At 35.4% G+C, this 22452-nt stretch overlaps 1 protein-coding gene across 2 annotated transcripts in view; it reads left to right on the top strand.

Annotated features, from left to right (window-relative positions):
- The window catches only part of NimA (Nimrod A), a 34518-nt gene that overhangs the window by 1628 nt on the left and 10438 nt on the right, over nucleotides 1-22452 (top strand). For both annotated transcript variants that reach the window (XM_074182949.1, XM_074182950.1), the window contains exons 2-3: nucleotides 5080-5179; nucleotides 8202-8328. In XM_074182949.1, coding sequence (XP_074039050.1) covers nucleotides 5088-5179; nucleotides 8202-8328 — 219 coding nt within the window. In that variant the 5' untranslated portion in view covers nucleotides 5080-5087. The remainder of the gene's footprint in view (nucleotides 1-5079; nucleotides 5180-8201; nucleotides 8329-22452) is intronic.

Here is a 22452-nt window from a genome sequence, read left to right as displayed (position 1 = left end):
AAAAGTGAGTGGATCTATTCTACCCTCCACGACCACGATATAGGACTTGCCACATATCAAAATCCGAAAAATAACCTTCAAATCATTTCAGATTAGCTCTGAAAAATAAATGATCTCAATTATTTCATTTGATGGTGTATGTCTGTATGGTATGAAACGAAAAAAAATTATAAAAGTTATATCATCTGTAATTATTAGTGAATTGAGGTAGTAATTATTGGTAAACAATTTGTAGAAGTTTTTCAACTGCGACCCATACCGAGTATAAGGTGGGTCAATCAATTATTTGTAATTTATGAATGCTGCTTAAGTTTCTTCTAGGATTACTTTTTTTCTAAATATTATGTGATCATTGGTTACTTAATATGTTTCAAAATGTACATCGTTAATAGGTACTGGTTGTAAAAAATAATATCTTTCATTTTACATCCGTCCATTTATAGAAATAATTACTACTTAATTATGATTCCATAATCAGAAAGAATGAATTCTGGTGAATGTTTCAAATTGTTCCTTTTATTTTTTGGGAAAAAAAGTTTTTAGGTATCTACTACTCCATCTTGATACAAAAAAAAAGGATGAGGGAATCTTCAAAGAAAGGAAGGAAGTAATCAATCTGAAAATAAGTAACTTCATACATGGATGTGTAGATCATGCAAAGAAGTAACTTTCAGACATAAACTGAAAGAAAGTCCTCCTGAAACAGCTACTTTCATATAAACATTGAATTACAGGAAAGAAAAAATACTTTCGAAACAAATACTTCTATATGAACCCTGAATTATACAGAAGATACTTTCCTCTACTCAGTTTGTATTACTTTTGGGTATTTTCAAATAGGGGAAGGTAGTACAAAATAACTCCCTATGGAAAAACGGTAATGAAAAGAGTATATGCAAATGGATTGTTAAGGCAAAATTGAAAGTCTTTGAGAAATCTGAAGATATTATTCCTTCTTGGTAGGAAATTTTTGATACTTAGGTTGCGAAAATAATAAGAGAGAGAATGGAATGCTAAGAGTTCAACAGTGTTACTTACTTCAACTTTCTGGGTACATTTCTGTTGTTTAATCAGATCCATTTGTTAACTACTAAAACTGAAGGATAAACGTGATGTTTTTCAACTCAACTTTTTTCCACAGTAAGCTGTACGTGAATAGCATACATTATTCGTTGGAATCAAAGAATTTGTAAACGATGAGAAAGCAATGAGTTGATATCTTTATAAGATTCTTTCAAATTGTTTTGCTTCAATTTCTTCGCAATAATCAAGTCTATCATGTAACGGCTATCGAGAATAGATATTAGTTTAATTTGAAATCAAGTGTTACTCTGTTTCTGGAGTATTCTTCATTATTTGGTTCACTTCCACAAAGAACGTTGTTTGAATAATGAAACAGAGCCATTACTGAATGATTCGTGGAATGAGTACCTTCTACTACACACCACTTCCACTTTCCAACCTGTCTTGAAAAAAAAGGGGTTTTTCTTTTTGTTGGAAGCCTATTCCCAAAAAGGGCAAGAAAAATCTTCCATATAACTATAAACCAATCGCTTTGCTATCAGTGATATCAAAAATCATGGAGAAAGCCGTAAACCACCATATCCTTGAATATTCGGAAGGTTTTAACATCTTTTGCGATCATCAATATAGCTTTCGGAAACAAAGATCAACAGGCGACCTTCTATCGTATGTCACCCATATTTGAAATAACGAAATCGAGAAACATGGAGAATCAAGAGCTGTTGCGCTTGATATTCCAAAGGCCTTCACACTTATAAAGTGCGGGTTCCAAGTGAGCCTACGGTCTAATAGAAGACCCGCGCTTGTCAGTCGATATCCCTTCCAGAGATTCTTACTTTTCTGGCCGGAGATGATAGCAATCTTCCCATGGTTATCGCCTGGGTCTTTTCCGGGTTTACTCGGATCTTCCACTCGAGGTACCAGCGCTCGAGGTCGTCCAATGCGCGTTGCATGTAGACGATCCCGAACTTCCGACCCATGGAAGATGAGAGAAGAGCCGTGTCGTCGGCGTAGAGGGATATCTTCACATGCTCGGACCTCGGAAGGTCGCTGATGTAAAGAGATTACAGCGTGGGAGAGAGCATAACCCCCTGTGGCACTCCAGCGAGGATCTCTCTGTTGTCAGACAGAGAGCCCTACACTCTAACCTGAAATGTTCTGATGATGAATGATTGGGAAAGACCCAATCCACCGGATCAGGCCCCGAGACAGTTCGAACGCAGTTAATTCATGCAGGAGGCCTTCGTGCCAAACACGGTCGAAATGTCTAAAAGGACGACATGAACTTTTTTGTTTCGATTCATCTCCGTGATGGTATTTTCGACCAATCTCAGAGCCTGTAATTCAGTGAAGTGTTCTTTCCTGAAGCCGAATTGTTCGTCAGCATTGCTTTGCTAATGACAGCACACTCGTTCCGTCATTCCATTTATATTCCAGGACATCGGCTACGGAGGCACACCTTCATAGGCAGCAGGAGATTGCATATCTTAATGAGAATCTAGGAGTGATTTCGAATTGGGATGAAAGTAACTAGGTTCAATTCCACGCCAAAAACAGCCAGACATCAGTTTCCTCGAAGGAGATAAATGTCTCCGAACCGGATATAATGATGTCAGGTCAAACAATTCCGCTTTCTGCTTCGATAAGTTTGTTTGGGTTAAAATGGACACCAATCTGTCTTGACATAATCATGTCGATGGAATTACAAAAGCTGCTTCTCAAAAACTTGAAACACTCTTCCGAACCAGAAAACTGTACACACTTCAGCAACTTTTAATGCTTTATAAAGCTCAGATCAGACCTTCTTTGAAGTATTGTTCTCATGTATGGAGCTCTGCCCCCAAACGTATATCCAAGTTGCTGGATTCTATCCAGAAAATAGCCATCTGCCTGATTGGAGATGCGAACATCACATGCAACCTTGACAGTCTGGAACATCGAAGAAAGGTTGGAGATTTGTCTCTCTTCTATAGATACTTTCATGGGAGGTGTTGGCATATTTGATTCCACCAAGAATGGGACTGTGGCTGCTCATCGTTTTGGGGTTCAACTCAGTACACCACAAACTTTACTGTTGAAGAACTCTTTCATCTGGAAAACTGCGTTTATGTGGAATGAACTTCCGGAGAACGTTTTTCCAAATGGATTTAATCTCCAGCGATTCAAATCCAATGTAAATATCTACTTTCGCACAGGTACCGCTCTGTGAGCGCCTTATGGATTTTCCTGTAGTGCTTGTGTTTTGTCTTTAAAAAATATCTATTTTCCTTGAAATTTTTAATGACAATAATGTATGATACTCATATGACGATGATCACAATAGTAAATAATGTACTCAAAACAAATTATTTCAGGAGAGATCAGTTTTGGGTAAAAAAAGCGTTTTGACTTTCCATCTCTCCATCATGAAACAAAAATGTGGAAAATTTTCAATGAAAGAAATGACTAGGTACATTAAAAACTCTTCATAAAAATATGTATTGTTTCCACGAAAGTTTCACTCATATACCAACTACTTTCATGCGAACATTGAACTATATGAAAATAACTTTTTTCTATTCAGCAATGGTGTACTTCGGAGTTTCGGGATAAAACACTCAGCTTTATGAACTCGTTTTTGTTAACAGTACAAGTTTGTGCACTCATTTCTATCATAATATTGCGACGTTGGTCACCGAAGAAGAAAAATATGCTCTTGTCACATTGACAGTACGTATACATATTCATAGGGTTAGTTAATCCGAACCGTGTACTTTTGATGAAACTCCGATTTGCTTTTTTGAACGCCAATTTCGCAATGTATATCATATCCGCCGCAGAAAATAATTGTCGTGCGCAGGGCCGTCGCCATGGGGGGATGGGGGGAGCTCTCTCCCCTGCTTTTTCGACTTGGGAAAAAGTTGGGAAATTTTGGGCCGTGATGATAAAACAAATTATAGTAAAAAAATGAATAAAAATTAAAAAAATTAAAATGAGAGAAAAGAAAGGGAGAGGTGATACGAAAAGGGAAAGAACCAGGAGAATAACTTGGAGATCCCATACTTTGAAATTCTGAGTTGTTTGAAAACTTTCTTCCAAGTAAGTGAACAGTCCTGAACAGTCAACAAATTTTGAAGAGACAATTTTTCAAAATTCCCAACTTTTCGCTGTTTTTTCGACGTGGAAAAGTTGGGAAATTTCGGGCCGTGAAGATAGAAAAAATAATAGTAGAAAACAATAAGCACAATATTGAATATTATTGGAGTTTGGAAGATTAATCTTCCTCTTGAAGATGATCACTTGGTGATCGAAACACGTGTCGAGGTGTTAAAAATAACGATTTGGTGTTGGGAAAAAACTCCAGTAATATTCATTACTACACCAAAGGTTCCAAACAGTGCATCATGAGCACAATATTATTTAAGTGCTGTTTCCTTTCATTTGTATTGAATATTCCTTCACAAGGTGGATATGGTGGAAGACCAAGAACCTTGGTCCAAAGTAGAATAATTCCCATCATTATTTTTATAATTACCAAAATTTATTTCTGTTGTGCATACCCTAACGAGCATAAGCATTCAGCCAATATTTGGATAGCTTAGTAAGAAAATTAATATATTATAGTAGTAACTAAACCCTCGACTTTCATTTTTTCGAAAGTTGGGAAATGTTGCTGGTGAGGTTGGGAAAATTTGGATTCCCTACCTCCCTTGGTTTTTCTTTTCGCTACGGCTCTGGTCGTGCGAGATCTGGAAACCACAGAAAGTCATTTTGTTTTTCTTTTTTTCCAATAAGCTGTGTAGATCATCAAGACAACTACTTTATGAATATTGAATTACACGAAAAACGTTTTGATTATTCCTGTTGACTAGGATCCTGAATAGTATTCAAGATAACAAGAACAGTGGGAATCCAACGGAGTAAAAGTTTCATAAAAATCCTTCTTAATTTTGAATGATTCCACATTTATAACCAAACTGGGTTATATATATTTCGGTATCATTAATACCAGTTAATATCAACTGTTTCGATATTCATATTATCAATGTTATTTATTGAATGGAATTTTTGTTGCAGGTATTGCAATGTGGAAGTTATTACGATTTATCTTCGTAATAAAATTCCACTTTATATATGGAAAACTGGTTGGTGACAACATTTGCCTCACGGAAGAAAGGTAAGTTGTCTTTATTATCGAAAAGTTGCATTTTGAGTAATCTGTTACGTATACTAGTGGAAAAGTGAACAGTTATATACGTACTTATGTCTTAAGTGTTGCATGAATGTCAGAGACGGATTTCACAGGAGTTTTTCAGATGAGCTCTTCATCAAAATACAAATATATACAAATTAATTTCAGTAACGTCGAAGTGGGGAAATGAATTCATAACATGATAACTGGGTGTTATAGTTTTTTCTTCATGAATATTCCTGAACTGACAAAAATAATCCAAATAGACCGCAAGGCAAAACTCCAAAGAACCCTTTAAGCAAAATTGTTACGTCCAATATTTTTCAAATTGGAATTGGTGTCGAATGGCACCTCATTATAAAGGGCTTATCATTTCATATCCACCGCTACTTTGTTTTTGGAAATTGGTGTACTAGTGCAGAAAATACACAGTTTTGAAATGCCAGTAATGTGTTATTTGAAAAATGCAGAAATCAAATGTTTTTCACTTGGGAACTATCCGTTTAATTTAAGTAAATACTGGATATGTTTTCAATACAATAATATAGGTTTTCTTCAAGTCATTATCATTCCTTTTTGGAGCACTTGAGGGTGTCATTTCGTTTATTATATGACCCCACAAAAAACTAAAGAACTCAAGTCAGATGACCGAGAAGGTCTTCGTCTCACTAGCGACCTTGAAACCAGTTGTGGTGATAATGACGCCAATTTTGTAATAGTGTTTTTATTAAAGAATCATTTTCGATCAGTGTAGGTTAGTATTGATTACTAAAAAAACAAATTAAACTATAAAGCCAGAGACACGTGCTAAGTACAAAACGATTAGAAGCTCACTTGTAACTTTCATACAGATCACTATGTATTCAAAGTGTACGCTTCGTACTTAGACAATTTTGGGAAATTCACTAGAAATTCTCCAGCTGGCTGTTATGGAATTATTGTCTGACTTTTTGGGGTAATTCTGCTCACATTTTCGAATCAGAAAAGGGTTTTACTATGTATCCTAGGAGTCAAACTTAAAGAGAGTTGTGGATAAATATTTGTTGGCTCAAGTCTCCTGAACCTTGTATTTATATGGTGTGTCTCAAATTGATCTCTACAAAGTGAAAACTGTTTACTTACAGTTTTGTCAGAAAATTTTTCCCATCTAGAAAACGTTTGCATCACCTCAAATTCTGATAACATACATCAAATTCAAATAAAAATCTTTCATCATACAGGCATAATCAAAAATAACCAATCGATGTAAACATGAAATAGCCTTAAATTTTCCAGATGAAACAATTTTTGTCTGGAAAGGTTGTTCAGTTCTCCGAAACTTTCATCAACTTTTATTTCTAATCTCTCAATTTTATCTCCGGTTGATCAAAAGAATTAAAATTTTCACGTTAGTTCAAGGTGAAATATAAGTAACAATTTTTTAATAACTATTTCTGCTATTTTCAAAATTTGAGTTTCCAAACATGGCAAAAAAGTGAATGAAAGGAGTTCGAAAGTTTGAGAGCTATAAATCCATTTCATATTCTGATGAATATCTGATAAATCAAAAATTACTGAGCAGGAAATAACAGTATAATAAATACATCACAAACAAGTGACTGTTAAGTCTACAAACACTACAAACAATTCAAACAAGTGACTATAAAGACTATAAATTTTATATTTATAATAGGTGACAAAACAGTTATTTCAGGAGGTGGGATTTTATATTTGACAATTAGCTACTAAACATATCTAAATTATCGCTAACAGAGTTTGTCACTTTACACATGGTATGGATCGGAGAATTCTCCAGAACATTTCTGCGAGATGTTTTATATAGAAAGTACTCGGGTGTCTGGAACAGATTTTAGGAATGCAAATATTAAACTCTTCCAGTAATGTTGGGCAGTCAACTATGCCTTTGATAATTTTATAGGTTAGTACAACACTATAATATTCACGCCTTTTTTCGAGACTGAAAAAGTTATGCTTTAGTAGCAACTCAGAGTGGGTTGTTCCTATTGAAGATAAATGCCATCAGTTTTTAGGCTTGGCAGTTTTAAAAATCATCGTTGAATGGCTTCTATTTTATCTATATGATATTGATAAAAGGGGCTCCACACAACTTACGCGTACTGTAACTTTGATCTTATGAAAGCATAGAATAGAGTCTTAAAGATCGAAGTTTCTTTGAAATTACTACTGTTACGTGCAATTAATTCGTATTAACGACAGAAGGAGGTTACAACATTATCGATATGCCTATAAAATGATAGTGCCGTGTCAAATGTGATGCCAAGATCAGTAAATGTATCTGGTCTCATCAGAACGTTTGCAATATCATTAATGAAAATATCGAATAGCAACGGTCCCAGATTTGACCCTTGTGGAACACCGGAAGAAACACTATATTCTGTAGATTTTGAACCAGAATCCTTAAATACTTGTCCTGGATAGATGTAAGTCGACAACTTTGGAGCTCATCTTCGAGACTAAAATCTCCGGAACGAAATTTCGCCAACCAAAGTTGAATCGCTCATTAACACTATTATTGCTAAATGCTTGGTTGATTTTTCGGGCTGTTTCGGCAGCGCTTTGGTTCAATTTGAATTTGTATAGAGTGCAAAATTCTCTATCGATCAGAATATACCACGACATAATAGAATGAATAGTTATTGAGATATGAAGCTACGGAAATACGTGATAATAAAACTGAAGAATATTTTGAAACAACCTGAGATTGGTCATACTTATTTTTGAAGAGATTTCATTGATGTATTGAAGTGTTTTTTCTCCTTTTTTCGGAAGTTCCCTATTTTCTATATATCAAATGGAAAGTAAAAAGCCAATTCTTTCCCAGAGTATTTGTGATGGAATCACTATATGAATCATCAGAACTGTGTGAGATTTGAGATTTTGAAGTGAATACTGCAATAAGGTTAGGATGAGTTAGACTGTTAGAGTCAGTATTTCAACAAACCTGAAATTTTATAGAAACTCAATTGATCACGTCTTGATTTTTCAGTTTCCTGGTGAACGTCACAGAAAACTATCTCCGGAATGTGACAGTTCGGAATTACAAATGGTGTTACAACGTACCGCCACGGTGCTCTTACTACACCGTCAATAGAATTAACGATACTCGAATAGTCGTAAGTACACCATTCACTCAATACTTTGCATGGTGAGTTTTTCAGATCGTAGATAAATTGATTTCTGCAATGCTATCAATTCCGTCGATAAAAAGTTTTGCCCACTTTCAACGCAAAAATGCTATTAGTTTATTTAATGTTGCGTCGGCGGCAGACTATTCATATTTGTTGTGAAATAATCTCAAATAGTATTCACTTTCAAGTTTTGAAAGGGATTTTGTAATCTTTGAAGGCGTTACATTCTATATCGGGAGTGATAGCTACTCCACTCGAGATGCTGAGATCCATTTCAGGAAATATTAATAGGACATTATAAGACGTCCTCTGTGTTCCACTATCTGCCATTGCTGTAGATCATACTGAAAGAAAATAATTTTGTGGGAGAAAAACAGATTGTGTTGTTTTGGAGATTTATCACCTTTCACAATACGAACAAATAAACATTATAATTCAGAAGTTCATTTGGGTGGGGAAAGAATAAACTTAGAATTTTGCTGCAAATGACACGTAATCGATAATTGATGGATGTAGCCGTTACTACGTGGTAGGAAACCATAATGAAGAAAAGAGAATTGGAACTTTCTATGTTTTTCACCACTTCTATTTGTAACTAACGTTACTGCAGTTTCATCCTATAGGAACATTTTCAAACGTATACATTAAACTAACAATGATTTATTATATTATCCCTTATATAACACCACTGTAAGTAATAATAGAAGTACTTAGCTTGATTGAGTACCTGAATTTTGTTCACTAGTGACAATGTGGATATGCTAATTTGAAAACCGGTGAGTAAACCAAATGGATTTGATCATTTAACAGGTTGCACCCGCAATATTTATGCTTATGAATTTTCAAGGATTCCAAATAATTGAGTTTGCAACCCTTCCTTGTATAGTGCAGAATTTTCGTATCGTTTAGATTCGGGAACTTGTAGTTGCATGCCAAGGAATGGTTTGAAAACGTCGAATCATTTTCACCTAGTCTGAAGGACCTTTCATGTTCAGCATGCCGTTTTTGGAAATTTCGACTACATTGTCCCACATAAACACTATTAAGATTATAAACTCCAGATTTCTTCAACTTGTCAACTTTGCTGGCATTGAAAAGGAAATCAGATTACCTGGCATGTGGTCTGAATGCCACTTCCGCATTATTTTTTCTGAAGAAACCCGCAATTATCTCTGTTCTTTTACTAAAATATGTTAGAGTTACCCATTTCTTGTTTTCTGATTGTTTGATCTGGGGGTATATTGATCTGTAAGTGAATTTACGGCTTTGTTTCCTGATTAACTTCTGGATAGTATCTACGTTGAAACCAGTATTATGACCTATCTGTGTAATTATATCAATTTCCCTAGCTAGATTGTTAGCAAACAAAAGCAGTGAGAATGCTTCAGGCAACAGATGATTTAGATGATTTATTTATTTCCTGTTGACAAATATACATTGTGTAGGAGCCGTCAGTGATAAAATCTAAGGTACTACTTACAAACTAATTGGACATGTACTCTTCAATAGTATAAAAACTATGAGAACATAACAAATATTTCAAGCGATATTTGAATTCGGCTTGAGACCTGCTCTCCCTTACATTCATTGGCAAATGGTTGAATATTCGGGGAGCCATCAGATTTGGTGAGTTATAAGCCAGCTTTGTTCTGGCATATGGTACAAACAAATTATTATTTTGACGAGTATTCACATTGCGGATACATCTATTCATCAGAAAGATTTCATTGTCATTTTTAAAAACATGTAAACACGGTTCAAATATAAACAAACAATATTTAACACTTGTCTCAAATTTCTGAGCTGAAATGTTATCGAATTCAACTTCTTCATTAAAAATTCCCAATGATTATGCCAGCCTAAACATTGGTCGATATGAAGTCTCAGGAATTTGGTACTTTCGGTGCCTGTCGTTACAGAATCTCCCCTCTCATTAATCTTGCAACTGATTGGTGTATAATATTTCTGTCTGTTATGGAAACGGATCAGAACAGTTTTATCAACATTCATGAATAACTTATTTGCCGCAAACCATGAATTGTCACGGGTCTGTAATTTTTCAAGGATTGGCAACAATTTTTTTTATGGATTGGAATAATTTTTCACATTTTAAGAGGGTCGGGAAATGATCCAGTGGTAAAGGATAAATTCACCAAATAAACCAATGGCCTCATCAAGACTGGTAGACATTTTCTCAAAACAAACATTGGGACCTCATCAAAGCCGGAAGAATATTTATTTTTCAATTTTTTCTGTGAAAGGCTATATAGTTCAGTCTCCGTATAGGGGCTAAGGTATAATGAGTTCGTAGCTGATACAATATTCCTCAAGAAGAGCTCATACCCTTCATTGTTTTTATCTATCTTATTTATTATATCTACAGCAATGTCTCTGAATTAATGATTGAACATATTGGCAATTAAATTTGGTAATTCTACCATACGGTTATTGTCTTTTATTATTATATTTTTTTGCTTACTATTTGACTTATTAGTTAAATGAGATACAATTCCCCACGCTGCTTTATGAATATTATCCGCGTTTTCTATTTTACTCTGGTAGTATCGTTTTTTAGTCGAATTGATCAGTTTTAAATGTTTTAGTTCCTCCTTATTGTAAAAAGTTAATAACTCGGGAAAAATTTGTTTCAACTTAAAAAGATCTATTAAATTGTGTCTTGATTTTACAATTTCGGTATTGACCCAACCCTTCATTTTATTATTATTCAAGTATTTTTTACGTTTTGGGAAATTTATCTCAAAATGGTATGATAATTTCAATGAAAATTTAGAAAAAGCATCATCCATGTCAGATGTGCTCATTGAGTCTGACCAGTCTTCACTCTGTAGACCTTCAACAAAAGAATTGATAGCATCATTATCAAATGATCTTTTCAATTCCCACGAATTTCCCGCTTCGAGTGCTCTCATTCCGCAGTCGAATAGTAACGTTCTGTGATCAGATATAGTGTTGTCTATTACACAGCATGATCCATTTCTGAAATCGGAAAATATATTATCAATTGTTGACACTGCACTAGTTGTAACTCTTGTTGGCCAACCCACTTCTGGGTGCATATTAAAACAGTTAAAAATGTCACATAATTTTTTTAAATTATTATAACCATTATAGCAGTCAATATTAAAATCACCACAAACTATCATATTACAGTTAGGTTTGTACGTGCGGGTAAGAACATCATACAATTTTTCGAAAAATATGTTAAAATTTCCAGTTGGTGCTCTGTAACAGCATAGAACAATCATTTGACCTTTATCTGACCTTCATGAGATTCCACAAATTTCGAAGTCTTGTTCAACACAATCATTCTTGAGATTCAAACACATCACTGTCATGTTACTTCTCGTCAGAATTGCAACACCACCCCCTTTCTTTTCTTCTCGACAAAAATGGCTTGGAAGATTAAAGTCATTCAAATGGAAGGAGTTCACTGATTCCTTTTTACACTATGTTTCTGTCAAACATATGATATCAATATTGACTTCCAAAATATCCAGATTGATAGCATCAAGTTTGTTTTGATTTAGGCATTGGATATTCATCAGGAGAACTTGAGGATCGAACATTATTTTTCTCTTCTCCCATTCACCCATTTCTCTAAAAAACGGCTTATACAAGATCCCGAGGGCCATATTTTAGGATCCATGGCTTTCTTAAAAGTGTCTTCGTTTATTTTCACTTTGAATGAGGAATATATATTAGGGTATTTAGAATTTATAGTTTCACAGGATAACTTCGGAAAATGTTCTTTCAGCATATCTTTCAGAGATTCAATTGTGGTATTAATATCAACCCTGGTAACATGTAATGTTACAATTGAATTGTAGGCTGTATGCGATACGTAGGTAATCGATTTTGTAGGCGTATATTTTTAGGAAAAAAAATTGGATTTCTGTTTTTCTTTCTTCATACGAAAAATATGGAGAACTTCCGGCGGAAGAAAGTAAGAAATTAATTTCAAAGTAAACTCTTTACAAAAATGTGTAGATAATGCATTGAAGTTACTTTCAGACACGAACAACTCATATATAACTGATTTACGTAAAGAAAGTACTTTCGAAACAACTACTTTTTTATGAACAATTGCATCATACAAAAATCATTCCTTTTTCTATTCAGTTTGTACTCCAAACATTCATTATGGAATTGAATCAGATATTTTTCATAGGGAAGCTACACAATTAACTGAATAAAACAAGTACTATTTAAAATTGGAAATTAATATAAAAAATTTGTCTTATTGCCTCATCAGCACCAATACTTTTTTTCATAAAAAATGTCTCCTAGAAATATATACCTTCTCAATTCAAACAATGCTATTGCTTAGATTGAATCAAAAGAGGTATTTATGTCTCTACGTACTCTCATTGTGATATGAGTAGATTCAACTTCTGTGACATAAAGTTGTAATGCTATGAATGAATTGGGTGTTCTTCTTGAGCTATTATCTAGATTGGTGCTATTTAAGCACCAAGACGAAACTTCGAAGTCCGCCCTTGAGTTCCATGTAAGTGGAATTTCATATCGTAACTCTTCAACTCACTTGGTTGTGAAGCTGTTCTATGAAAGTTCTGATTCAATTTTGAAACGAATGCTGACTACAAAATGAATAGAAAAAAGTGATTATATATAATTCAATGTTTATATGAGAGTAGATGTTTCGAAATGGCTTTTTCTGTTAGTTTGTATCTGAAAGTAGGTTAGGTTAGGTTAGTTAAGGTCCAAAGTGAGTGGGTCTATCCGACCCTCCACCGCAACCCGCAAGGGTTTATTATGGCTCACACCTATTCACACTCAATCAAATAAACCCAGCTTCTTAACGAAGCCGATTAGTTTGTATGGTGAGTGGTTTTTCAGGCCGGATGGTAAGAGTACGTCTCTGCCGAACTCTAAAAACCTGATTTGGTCCCCAGCGGGGTCGGCTCAAAGTATGTGCTCTGCTGTTTCATCATTTTCCAAACAGAGGCTCAGACTGTCTTCCTACAGTCCGAGTCTCTGTATATGATGATTTGAATGATGGTGACCTGTAAGAAGGCCTGTTATACATTATAGTTCATCCCTACTGTTTGGTATCAAGCTTCTAAGGGTGAATAAACGCCTTGGAGTGAGCCAATCCTGGAAGATTCTGGCAGCAGTCCATAAATCTTCTTGCCATCCAGGTGTTCAATATTTGTTTGGCAAAGCCTAAAGCGATGCCAATGACAGGTTCTGGTCCGATGAAGCTGCTTGCAGCACCCTCCTTTGCAAGGGAGTCAGCAGCCTCATTTCCTTCTAGGCCAATATGGCCAGGGATCCAGACCAGGGACTATCTGTTAAGTCTTTCTATCGAGGAGAGTTGTTTTTGGCAGTTTGCTACCAATGATACGTTGCTCAGTAGGAGCCAAGAGCTTCCAATGCCGCTTGACTGTTCGAGAATATTTTTATTGACTTGTATAGGAGATTAGATTATTCCAATGTCTCCGCACACAATTCAGTAGCGTAAATTTCCGCTTGAAATACAGTCGCATATGTTCCTAGGCAGGTTGATATCTCTGTCCTGGGTCTGCGACTGAAAACACCTTCACCAGAACCAGAAGGTGTTTTCGATCCATCTGTGAACCAACAACTATCCTAATATTTCCTTATCCCGGAGGATCTAGTCCTCTCTACTCGGGAACAGTACTTTATAAGACAGATCGTAGTTGACAGTTGGAGGCATAAAGTGAGGTCATTTCCAGAATATGATGACTTCCAGTGTCAACCAACAGTCTGTTGCACTCTGCATTAAATTAATTTGTGCAATTGGCAATGTGCACAAGTCTATATGCAGTCCATCTAGCCTCTCTTTCCAGAAAAATGCGGAAAGGGGGTAACCTGGCACCACTGATGGCCAGACAAGCCTGTCTCTGTAGGCCAGCGAGCTTCGCCTGGGCTGTAAAGCTGTAAAGTTAGATTCTTCCAATCTCTCTGCGCACAATTCAATAGCGTAAATTTCCGCTTGAAATACAGTCGCATAGATTTCCAGGCAGTTAAATATCTCTGTCCTGGGTCTGCGACTGAAAACACCTGCACCGGAACCGGAAGGTGTTTTTGATCCATCTGTGAACCAACAACTATCTGCTCTTAATATTTCCTTCTCCCGGAGGATCTCAAAGTAACTTCTATAGATCTACACATCTTTGTTGACAGTTCATCAAGTGAAGAATCAGAAAGCCAAAACTTTCTTTTCCAAAAACTGATATCTCCTAAAAATATACTCTTTCAATTCAGTAATAATTTAAAATAATTGGAAATGGCAAACAACAAAGTTTCAGATTTCCCTGAGCTCTTCAATATTCATCATCATTAAATAACAATTTTTATGAGAAAATCTGACTGGAGAATTATACTTGGACTCCTAATCAGAGACTCTCATTGAATTTTTTCAAGATTTGCCACTTAGGCTATTTAGAAAATATGAGTATTCAACACGACGGAGCTCCATCACATCGCAGGAGAATGTGCAGAGATTTCCTCAATACAACTATGCCAGGAAGGTGAATAGGAAGTCCTTTTGAATGGCTACCACGTTCACCTGACCTTCCTCTTCGAAATTTTTCGTTGTGGGGCTTCATAAAAAATAAAGTTTTAAGATCAAATATTGAAAATATTGAGGAATTGAATGATTCAATCAGGATGGCCTGCATGGCTATCACTCCACAGATGTTAGAGAACTGCAACAAGCACATTATTTCTAAAGCAAGTATTTGTTTAAGAAATGATGGAAAATAATCTGAATATTTAATGCGATATCGCGTGAGACGTAACTTAGAAAATGTAACGTGAAGCATTATGTCCTGATGTTCATTTTCTACAATTTATTATTTCGTTATATTTTCTTTCGTAACTTACGATACTATCTACTATGTGCTTAGAAATATATTTAGAAATTTGATTTCTCATTGAAAAAAAAGGTTTAATGGTGGGTTAAGTTTTGATGGTGTTTTTTGGAAGAAACGTCGATAAATACATATGTTGTAGTATGTCAATGAATTTTCAACTACAATGACTACCAAAATGCATAAAAAACCACAGGTTCAATTCAATGCCACAAAAACCTAGGCATCGATTTTCTCCAAGAACCGGATATGATAATGTCAAGTCAGACAATTCCGATTTCTGCTTCGAAAAATTTGTTGGGGGTTAAAATGGACACCAATATGTCCTGGAACAATCATGTCGCTGGAATTGCAATGGCTGCTCCTTTAAAAGCTTGGAACACTGTTCCAAACGAGAAAACTATACACACCTCAGCCACTTTTGATTCTTCATAAAGCTCAGATCAGATTTTCTTTGGAGTATTGTTCTCATGTATGGAGATCTGTCCCCAAACATACCCTGAAGTTGCTGGATTGAAAAATGATTTGAACGATATTATGAAAAACTTGAAATAAAGCAAAAAGTTCCTTTGTCACTTTTTGATATTTTTGAAAATGGAGGCGATAGAGCAAAAAAAAATCTGTCATTTTCGGTTGGTGATTTTTGTGTTAGAAATCAAATGTTGAAAGGTAAGACCTCGTTAACCCAAAGCTCGCACAAGTTTCGACTTCTAAGGGTTGTCGTTCGTAGGGGTGCGACAGCTAGTTAACGGAAAAACAGATTTTGAACAGAAACAGATTCAACCAGAAAACGTTCTTGTAGAACCAACCGTTTCCGAGATAGCAATAGTGATATCAGCTAAAAAAACGGCCTTTATATATCGTCAACGTCAAATAGCAAACTTCAAAACGCGACTTCTTAGATATTTTTAACAATTTTTCAAGTAAAGCGTCATAGTAAAGCATTACAATTACAGCATATGTTATTAATCGTTAATGGTATAAATAATGTAGTGAATTTCTATAAACGTCAATGATTGATTTATAGAGAATCCAATCAATATTCGGAGAATTAATTGAATCAAAATCATCAACCGGATAGCCAGTATAATTCAGAGGTGCTAAAACTCTCTAATCCCATTAATTTCATAGATAAGACAACTAATGTAACAGATGTATTCGCTGATTGCATAACAACATGTACCACTTCTACAACTCAGTAAATTTCATTTCGGTCCACTGCACTTGAATAATGGGTGAAAGCCTTGTTTACATTCCACAAAAACTAATATCTAAGATCCCATAAAAATACTTCAGAAACATTTATGGGCCACACCCCTAGTTTGAACGATATCAGAGATTTGGAAAGTGTGGCAGTTGATTGTTATGAGAGTCAATTTCATTAGGCAACAAGGCTAAAACAATTTTTTGTGAGAGCATCAAACTGAGTTTGCCTCGGGAAGCTATAAATCACTATTATGGGCGGACTATGTTTCATCTTGAGAGAATGGTTTGGTAATAGTATCGAGAGAGTTACGAAGAAAATACAAGAACAGTAATGCATTTCGTATATGTTCGAAATTGCTTTACCAAACCAATATACTTTTCAGTACTATGATTTTGAATTCAATTTTTTTATGGAGGTACACAAGCACTGCTGCATAATTTTTGAGACCCTCTGATTGCCGTGACTGTACTGAAGCGAAAGCAGACTCAGTAAGTTTATCTCATGAAGAAGCCGTTACAGTTTGAGGTGTATTGAATTAAAGTCCAAAGCAAAGATTCAAATTGCTATGTAGAGGTACGTTTGTCATATTATTCCGTTTTCAGAAGCCTGGCTTTGCAGTTATGCATTTGTGATTCAGCCTAGCACCACTAATAGGACCTTCAGCAAGTCGAAACAGAGCTGTCTACGTTGTGTTTGGCCTCTTACTATAATAAATTATAAACCGAACATTCTATTGAATTAGCACATTGCATTGCAACTGGCGATACTTGAATTTTTGCATTTTTGGAGAGAATTCATTCGCACATTTTATTAGTCATGGTTTGAAGCTGAAAGGTTGCTTCATCGAAAAAAAATATGCATTCATGCCTCAATTACTTCGGAAACTCAGGTTGATGGATCATCAGATTTGAAACAAATTCCGAAATAGTCTTTGAAAATAACAATCAGTAATACCAAACTTCAAGCGGTTTGGTTCCTTCATGAATACTCATTGGCAATTTTCTCAAAACACTAATTTGGCCGGACAACCCTAAAGAAGATTATGCTTTGGTTGCTAGAATACCAGCAAATTTCCCATCTTGGTCGGGAGTCCATGTTAGCTCGTTCATAATCTAAATAAGACTAATGCTCATGATAAAAACGTCAACTTCCCGACCTTACTCGTTATTGATATTCAAAAATTTGATCCACTTAATTGGACATTGGAATCACCAAATAGAGATATTTTGCCCCATTTTTAGTATTTCTTTGCAAGAGATGTTATATGCAAATCAAGAATGAAAGTCGTAGCCTGGGCATAAAAAGTTGAAGGGACTTTCATTTACACTGAATTTGGTTACAGCTAGTGCCAAAATAAGGTGACTATTTCTGCAGATATTGATGGTAATATTTCAGTTATGTTTTCTGGTCTTACAGAAATAGGTTCAAAAATTGCTACTGGGTTTTAGCAACTGCACTCATTCTGTACCTATTGTAGAAATATCCTGAGGACTGTAAGAAAAAGTGCAGATGATCATTTGATCGAGTCTGTTTGTAACTCTCAAGCTCGGGGTCTGTATTTGACAGAATTATCGACATTATTGCTTGATCCATTCGCGGGCAGATGGCGCTGTATGTAACCTCCTCGATATGTCGACATTATCGTTTGATCTATTCGCAGGCAGATGGCGCTGTACATATCCTCCTTGATATGATTCGAACTCATTTTACATGTATATCTTCATTTGAAAAAAGTATTTTTTTTATTACCACGCGCGCCTGCTGCCTTATTTGTAACCCTCCTTTGCGCGCCTGCTGCCTTGGGCTGCAGCTGATTTTCAGGCTTCCTCTCCGGAATCGGAAAATATCAATGGTCATTTTTGTAAACAATATACGGCTGATTGATCCAAAGTTTAGATAAAATAAATATTGTTCAAAAAGACTAAAAAACACGCTTTTATAGCATAAGAAACTAAAAAATGAAAATTAAATATAGTTTATAGAACTTAAAAACACGCTTTTAAAGAACATCAAACTAAATAAAAATATTTTTTCAAATAAGCTTAAAACAATAACGAATGAAAAATAAGAGTATTGTTGTGAAAGAGGCGTGGGCGCTTTGTGTCATATTTTTTGTAAATCAAGCACCCGCCGCTTTTTTCACAATAATACTAGTATTTTTCGTTCGTTATTGTTTTAGGCTTATTTAAAAAAATATTTTTAACTTTTTAGTTCGATGTTCTTTGAAAGAGCGTTTTTTAGTTTTTTAAACTATATTTATTTTTATTTTGTTCCTTCTTCGAAAACAGAAACAGGTGGCACACACATTTCACTATATTACTGGATTTTTTTCACAACACCAAATCGTTATTTTAACACCTCGACACCTTCAAGAGAAAGATCTTCCTCTAGAAGATGATCACTTGGTTTGGTGTTGGTAATATTCATCACTACAGCAAAGGTTCCAAACAGTGCATCACAATTTCACTATAGTTACTCGACCCTTTTTGATGATGAAAAAAAAACCTCAAGGGTAAGCTTAAAAAATGCTTGTGAAATCTTCATCGTTTAGGTTTGATTTGTCAACTCGGTATATCGATATCACTATCAAGGTCGTCAGTGGTCGATCCCTTTCAACAATCACGACTTCAGATAAACCGATAGTCGAGAGCCGATTACACTTACTCCGGCCTAGTATTTTTTTCATCCTGTTTTACCGGAAAAATATCCCCCCAGCAATAATAATGAAGAGAATGAATACGAGTCATTATTATCCAGGTTATCCAATTAATTTTATTTGTCGATATAAAAAATCAATAACAATCTACAGTTGTTTTTTTTTATTCATAATGCACTCATCCAACTACTATAATTGCTCGACCCCTTTTGATGATGAAAAAGAAAAAACATCAAGAGTAAGCTTATAAACTTCTTGTGATATCTTCATCGTTTAGGTTTGATTTGTCAACTCGGTATATTTCTGAAAAAAATAATGACGAGAATCGATCAACACAATTTTAGCTCGAAAGCAATAAGACTCAGCCCTAGTTTCTATAATGGTATCTTACCTGACAATGACAGGTACACGAGATATTCGGGACATTTAAGGGTATTCAGGTATTTTTCTGCATCGGGTTGAATGAGAAATAAAAGGATTTGGAAAAGCTGAATACACGATTCATTAATGAATGAGAAATGCTTCACTCTGTAGACGAATAGTGCAAATAGTGGAAGGATATAACGAATACATTGTGATATTTTGCAAACCGCAGCAGATTTCATGGGTCCAACTTCTTGGAAAATAAATTGAGGTGCTTCAGAATGCCAGTCTGTATTTTCTCGAGGACATTTTCACTGACCATTGGCTAGTAGGATTCTGAATGGTACAGGATGCTTATTCTGCATACTTTCATTTTCCGTGAATGCAAATAACGCAGTAAATCCGAGTTGCAACAGTGATTCGTTAAATTCGAAGGCTGCGTCTAATAACTGTCGAATATGGAACATGACCAACATTCACTGTCCCTACTTACCATTCAATGTAGCATGTGTTGCAATCGAAACAAATTGACTTTTTTTTACTTCAATGATTACAGGAAACCGAGAATCGAGTACACGCTGGTCACTTACACGCACAGGTAGATCGAAGGATGTGGGATGGGTTTAATCGAGATGTTAGAATGAAAAATTGAATGATGATGATTTCTGAAACCGTCACATTTAAATGGATCTTTAATCGGAATAATCATTTTTAGGATTTTCACAAATGACTAACATACAGGGTGACATTTAATGTCATATAATAATAATAATGACTATTATTGATGGTTCCATACAATTACAACCAATCAAATGGCATGAGTCAATATCTGCGTATAATAAATCATCACAGAGATTGCTCTTCCATCCAACCGTAAGAACAAAAGAAAAAGAGTGAAAATAAACAGTATGCTAGCAAGAACAGTGCAACAGTATATACAGCGAAATTGAAATACAAATATATATATATTTTGTTGAGCTGTGAGAAAGGTTGATTGATTTCGACATAATTCATTAGTTGGATCTATTTATTGTAAAAATATTTTTTTTATTTTTCGTTTGAAGCTTCTTAATGGCAGAGGTTTATATTCAATGGGTATCTGATTATATGAGTAGGCAATATGGTACAAGTTAAGATGGTGTACGTCCGTTCTAAAGGATATTTCTTCGAGAAGATAGGAGGGTTTTTTTGTTTTAAGGAGTTTTAGAAAAAATATTGCAGAATGAAATATTCGTCTGGATTCCATATTCAACCAACCCACATCCCCGAACAGATGGGAAATGTGTCCTTTCCAGGAAGGTGGACAGGTCACTTTGAGACCTCTTCTTCATATCGGCAGGTGTAGGCCGATATGAAGAAGATAACTCCGGGCAGTCTCATCTTCCTGTTCACACATCTTGCATAGAGGTGTGTCCAGTAGCCCCATATTATGGAGGTGTTTCCTTAGTTGACAGTGGCCAGTCAGAAATCCTACTGTTAAGCGTAGATTTTTCCTGGTCATCGCCAGATATTTCTTCGGCGCCAGCTTCCCAGGGTCGCCCAAAGTGATCCTGGCAAAAATGCATCCTTTGATTTCACCCATCTCTTTAGGGTTTGAGCATGGGTGTAACATTTGGCTAGTTCCGTAATTGTCGAAGTCATGGTCTTAATGCATGCATTCTGGAGCTTTTGGATTCTAAAACTGCACTCTTCAAAATTCCCGGACCATAATTCACGTCTGCGTAATTGGCATGTGAAAGAACTAAGGCATCGCAGAGCAAAATTTTACTATTTTCATTCAGAAATGCTCTGTTGCAATATATTATTTTCAAATTTGCATAACCCCGTTTCGGAATTTGCGAAATGTGTGTTTTAAAACGAAGACTGTTGCCAAGTTTTTTATAACTCCTTTCAAGGAAAATTTTGTTCCAACTAATACAATATTTATGAGGCCAGAACAATGATTTCTCACCGCAGTTCTACCAAAGAGCATGATATTAGATTTAGATGCATTTACAGATAGGCAATATTTAGTTAACAAAGATAATAACGTATCGAGATCGGTATTAATTTGTCATAGAGCCTCGTTAATTGAATTCTCGTCGAATTTCATGTACAGCTGAGTATCGTCGGCATAACAATGCATGGTTGCAAATTGCAGTGACCTATGAAATTGAGATGTGTATAAAACGAACAAGAGAGGACCCAATATTGAACCTCGAAGAACACCGTTTTTAATTTGTATTAAAGCAGATTTTTCGTTATTGTACACAACTGTTTGAAAACGATTGCAAAGGTAACTTTTCAGTAGTGCTACAGCATGTATTGAAAACCCTAATTTTCAAGGGGTTGATTCTGTGAAAAAACAATTACAAATTCGTATTCTGGACGACAGACCGTTAAACCCTGGTTATAAAGTAGCATCTGCTTCGAGAACAACCAGATCTTCATCCGTCGTTGTGTCATCACTTTTGATAACGACTGCCGCAGTAGTAGATGAAACGTCTGGCATTCACACCTGCAGACCACGGCTTATAAACCTAGAAAATAGCTTCGACACAGTTTTTTTATATTTTCATAGACCTAAAAAATGTTGGCAGCTGTCTTTCTATTATGTATGTCTATGAAACAGCTGTGAAGAAGTATTGTACCTTCTACAGGATGTTACTTTTCCACAGTCCTGGCCTGTTGATTTTTTACGATGCTTCTTTTCTCAAACAAAGAGGTTGCTCATTCTGTTTTGAAACTTTCTTGTCCTCTGCTCAATTTCAGTATTTCAAATAATTTAAGAGTTACAGTAATACTGGATGAGGCAAAATTAGAAGCGATAGAAATTCAAGAACACAGGGATGATTTCTATAGAAAAAAGAGACAATGATTATTACAGGTACACAAACAAGGTCAGATAATCCAGTAATGAGAAACCAAAGCACGCCCATTGATAAAAATTTAAAACCTGAGTCAAATAGGAGCATCGTAGTTAATTCCGTCGAAACAGGCACTGCGACCGTTACCGTATCGCCTTT

Source organism: Leptinotarsa decemlineata, unplaced genomic scaffold, assembly GCF_025532065.1.
Source record: "Leptinotarsa decemlineata unplaced genomic scaffold, Ldec_3_MD MMD2_tig00026330_RagTag_RagTag, whole genome shotgun sequence".
Taxonomy (NCBI): Eukaryota; Metazoa; Arthropoda; class Insecta; order Coleoptera; family Chrysomelidae; genus Leptinotarsa; species Leptinotarsa decemlineata.
The sequence above is the reverse complement of the archived record's forward strand: the minus strand, read 5'-3'. Positions and strand labels throughout refer to the sequence as shown.